The sequence below is a fragment of the Oncorhynchus nerka genome, unplaced genomic scaffold (genome assembly GCF_034236695.1).
Source record: "Oncorhynchus nerka isolate Pitt River unplaced genomic scaffold, Oner_Uvic_2.0 unplaced_scaffold_8574, whole genome shotgun sequence".
NCBI lineage: Eukaryota > Metazoa > Chordata > Actinopteri > Salmoniformes > Salmonidae > Oncorhynchus > Oncorhynchus nerka.
In genome coordinates this window covers 1-5,169 of record NW_027032745.1, presented here as the reverse complement: position 1 = coordinate 5,169, position 5,169 = coordinate 1, and the positions used below count along the sequence as shown (strand labels likewise).

Sequence of the window (5,169 nt, the reverse complement as noted above, 5' to 3'; positions counted from 1 at the left end):
GGGGGTTACAACAGGTTCAACCATGATGATATGTCTGAGGAGAGGGGGGTTGCAACAGGGTCAACCATGATGATATGTCTGAGGAGAGGGGGTTACAACAGGTTCAACCATGATGATATGTCTGAGGAGAGGGGGGTTACAACAGGGTCAACCATGATGATATGTCTGAGGAGAGGGGGGTTACAACAGGGTCAACCATGATGATATGTCTGAGGAGAGGGGGGTTACAACAGGGTCAACCATGATGATATGTCTGAGGAGAGGGGGTTACAACAGGGTCAACCATGATGATATGTCTGAGGAGAGGGGGTTACAACAGGGTCAAACCATGATGATATGTCTGAGGAGGGGAGGGGGTTACAACAGGGTCAACCATGATGATATGTCTGAGGAGAGGGGGGTTACAACAGGGTCAACCATGATGATATGTCTGAGGAGAGGGGGGTTACAACAGGATCAACCATGATGATATGTCTGAGGAGAGGGGGGCTACAACAGGGTCAACCATGATGATATGTCTGAGGAGGGGAGGGGGTTACAACAGGTTCAACCATGATGATATGTCTGAGGAGAGGGGGGTTACAACAGGTTCAACCATGATGATATGTCTGAGGAGAGGGGTTACAACAGGGTCAACCATGATGATATGTCTGAGGAGAGGGGGTTACAACAGGGTCAACCATGATGATATGTCTGAGGAGGGGGGGGGGGTTACAACAGGGTCAACCATGATGATATGTCTGAGGAGAGGGGGGGGGTTACAACAGTGTGTGTGTGTGTACTAACCCTGTAAACTGTACGTCCCCTCTCTGAAGGTCAGGGTAAAGTAGTGTGTGTGTGTGTGTGTGTGTACTAACCCTGTAAACTGTACGTCCCCTCTCTGAAGGTCAAGGTAAAGTAGTGCGTGTGTGTGTGTGTGTGTGTGTGTGTGTACTAACCCTGTAAACTGTACGTCCCCTCTCTGAAGGTCAAGGTAAAGTAGTGCGTGTGTGTGTGTGTGTGTGTGTGTGTGTGTGTGTGTACTAACCCTGTAAACTGTACGTCCCCTCTCTGAAGGTCAAGGTAAAGTAGTGCGTGTGTGTGTGTGTGTGTGTGTGTACTAACCCTGTAAACTGTACGTCCCCTCTCTGAAGGTCAAGGTAAAGTAGTGCGTGTGTGTGTGTGTGTGTGTGTGTGTGTGTGTACTAACCCTGTAAACTGTACGTCCCCTCTCTGAAGGTCAGGGTAAAGTAGTCGTACGAGGAACGGTTGGAGTCCAGGGTTCCTGTGACCTTACGACACCCGATGAAACCGTGTTCCCCACGGAGGACAATGATTGGACGGTTAATCAGCTTCATCAGGAACTCCTCCGACTCACCTGGAGGGACAAACACCCATATGAATGGTATGTCGCCAAAGACCAAAGAAAGCCTTATATAAAAGGTCAAAGGTTATACCCTCATAGCCCGGGGACACTCCTAGCCCGGGGACACTCCTAGCCCGGGGACACTCCTAGCCCGGGGACACTCCTAGCCCGGGGACACTCCAAAATATTTATTTGGGAGGCTCCACGTGTTGTAAAGGGCTTAGCAAGAAAAACTTCCAAAAAGGACTAATTCAAAGAAAAGAGTTGTAATGAAACCAGACTATTCATATAGCTGTGCCATTATAATAACTAATCAAAAATTTACTGGCAGAAGCCACATGTATGAACAGGAGAGACTAGGAGTTGGTATGACCCTTTGAACAGTGGAGAGACTAGGAGTTGGTATGTGACCCTGAACCAAGTCATCTCTGGAACAGGGAGAGACTAGGAGTTGGTATGGACCCTTGAAACCAAGTCATCTGGAACAGGAGAGACTGACTAGAGTTGGTATGACCCCTTGAACCAAGTCATCTGGCACAGGAGAGACTAGGAGTTGGTAAGGACCCTTGAACCAAGTCATCTGGAACAGAGAGACTAGGAGTTGGTATGACCTTTGAACCAAATCACCTAAACAGGGAGAGACTGACTAGGAGTTGGTATGACCTTGAACCAAATCACCTGGAACAGGGAGAGACTGACTAGGAGTTGGTATGACCCCTGGAACCAAGTCATCTGGAACAGGAGAGACTAGGAGTTGGTATGACCCTTGGAACCAAGTCATCAGGAACAGGGAGAGACTGACTAGGAGTTGGCATGACCTTGAACCAAGTCATCTGGAACACGGAGAGACTGACTAGGAGTTGGTATGACCTCGAACCAAGTCATCTGGAACAGGGAGAGACTAGGAGTTGGTATGACCTGTGTGCCAAGTCATCTGGAACAGGGAGGGACTGACTAGGAGTTGGTATGACCCTTGAACCAAGTCATCTGGAACAGGAGAGACTAGGAGTTGGTATGACCCGTGGTGCCAAGTCATCTGGAACAGGAGGGACTAGGAGTTGGTATGACCCTTGAACCAAGTCATCTGGAACAGGAGAGACTAGGAGTTGGTAGACCCTTGAACCAAGTCATCTGGAACAGGAGAGACTAGGAGTTGGTATGACCCTTGAACCAAGTCATCTGAACAGGAGGGACTAGGAGTTGGTATGACCCTTGAACCAAATCACCTGGAACAGGGAGAGACTAGACAGTTAGACCCTTGGAACCAAGTCATCTGGAACAGGAGGGACTAGGAGTTGGTATGACCCCTTTGAACCAAGTCATCTGGAACAGGAGACTAGGAGTTGGTATGACCTTTGAACCAAATCACCTGGAACAGGGAGAGACTAGGGAGTTGGTATGACCCTTGAACCAAATCACCTGGAACAGGGAGACTGACTAGGGAGTTGGTATGACCCTTGAACCAAGTCATCTGGAACAGGAGAGACTAGGAGTTGGTATGACCTTGAACCAAGTCATCAGGAACAGGAGAGACTGACTAGGAGTTGGTATGACCCTTGAACCAAGTCATCTGGAACACGGAGAGACTGGGACTAGAGTTGGTATGACCTCAACCAAGTCATCTGGAACAGGAGAGACTAGGAGTTACAGGTATGACCTTTGAACCAAGTCATCTGGAACAGGGAGAGACTGACTAGGAGTTGGTATGACCCTTGAACCAAGTCATCTGGAACAGGGAGAGACTAGAGTTGGTGACCCTTGAACCAAGTCATCTGGAACAGGGAGAGACTGACTAGGAGTTGGTATGACCTTGAACCAAGTCATCTGGAACAGGGAGAGACTAGGAGTTGGAAGGGACCCGTGTGCCAAGTCATCTGAACAGGGAGGACTGACTAGGAGTTGGCATGACCCTTGAACCAAGTCATCTGGAAACGGGGAGAGACTTAGGAGTTGGTATGACCCTTGAACCAAGTCATCTTGGAACAGGGAGAGACTAGGAGTTGGTATGATCCTTGAACCAAGTCATCAGGAACAGGAGACATCAATTAGGAGTTGAGACCTCAGAACCAAGTCATCTGGAACAGGGAGAGACTAGAGTTGGAAAGGACCCTGAACCAAGTCATCTGCATCTGGAACACCTGTTGCTGTTTCTTACAACCCAAAGGCAGAGCTGTTTTCACCGACCGCAACGCTGACGTAGCAGCTACGGTTCTTCTGGCAGCGACGCATTTCCTCTGCTGGCGTAATCGGAGAGTCAGCTTACCACAGTACTCATGTCAAAGTAACAGTTGGCAGTCCTGTACACACACACACACACAAATATAATTCTCAACAGGGTAGAACATTGTAATAACATGTATTACTGGAGCCACCTCTTTATGGAGCAATGAAGCCGACGGCTAACAGCCGACGCCCCGCAGCTAGCCGACGGCTAACAGCCGACGCCCCGCAGCTAGCCGACGGCTAACAGCCGACGCCCCGCAGCTAGCCGACGGCTAACAGCCGACGCCCCGCAGCTAGCCGACGGCTAACAGCCGACGCCCCGCAGCTAGCCGACGGCTAACAGCCGACACGCCGCAGCTAGCCGACGGCTAACAGCCGACACCCTGCAGCTAGCCGACGGCTAACCTTCGATAGCTGCAGTATAACAGTGTGTGTGTGTGTGTGTGTGTGTGTGTGTGTTATTACTTAGTGGAGGCGGTACACTGTAGTCCTCCAGAAGAGGTGAGGGTCCAGTACTTCCCGGCAGCAGTCCGGAACGCACACTTCCTGTTCTCACGACTCATCTCCACCTGGAACACTTCCTGGTCTCCCTCCTCGTCCTGATTGGCTGACAGGTCCATGCCTAGGGGTCAGGAACGAGCAGAAACGCACTACAGATTTGTACAAAACATTAAAAATCACATCCCTGATATTGAGTTGCAGCCCCCTTTGGCCCTCAGAACTACCCTAAATAGTCGGGGCATGAACTCCTACAAGGTGTCGACCCTCAACGCTCCCACACGTCGACCCTCAACGCCTCCCACACGTCGACCCTCAACGCCTCCCACACGCCGACCCCCACGCCTCCCACACGCTCGACCCCCACGCCCTCACACGTCGACCCCCACGCCCCACACGTCGACCCCTAACGACCCCCACACGTCGACCCCACGCCCCCACACGCCGATCCCCAACGCCCCACACGCTCGACCTCCAACGCCCCCACACGCCGACCCCCAACGCCTCCACACGCCGACCCCCAACGCCCCCCACACGTCGACCCCCAACGCCTCCCACACGTCGACCCCCAACGCCTCTCCCACACGTCGACCCCAACGCTCCCACACGCCGACCCCCAACGCCTCCCACACGCCGACCCCCAACGCCTCCCACACGTCGACCCCAACGCTCCCACACGCCGACCCCAACGCTCCCACACGCCGACCCCCACGCCTCCCACACGTCGACCCCCACGCTCCCACACGTCGACCCCCACGCTCCCACACGCCGACCCCAACGCCTCCCACACGTCGACCCCCAACGCCTCCCACACGTCGACCCCCAACGCTCCCACACGTCGACCCCCCACGCTCCCACACGTCGACCCCCACGCTCCCCCCACGCTCCCGACCCCCCGCCCCACACGTCGACCCCCACCGCGTCGACCCCGACGCTCACACGTCTGACTCCCACGTCGACCCTCACACGCCGACCCCCGACGCTCCCACACGTCGACCCCCGACGCCTCCCACACGCCGACCCCGACGCCTCCCACACGTCGACCCCGACGCTCCCACACGTCCCTCCCACACGTCGACCCCGACGCCTCAGCAATACATGCT

General features: G+C 53.7%; 1 protein-coding gene across 1 annotated transcript; it reads left to right on the top strand.

Annotated features, from left to right (window-relative positions):
• Positions 1 to 4,309: 4,309 nt before the first annotated feature.
• On the top strand, positions 4,310 to 5,157 carry LOC135565991 (uncharacterized; the record flags this gene model as incomplete). Its single annotated transcript, XM_065013938.1, has 1 exon — positions 4,310 to 5,157. A coding segment is annotated over exon 1 (848 nt), but the record flags the coding sequence as incomplete, so codon positions are not given.
• Positions 5,158 to 5,169: the final 12 nt, after the last annotated feature.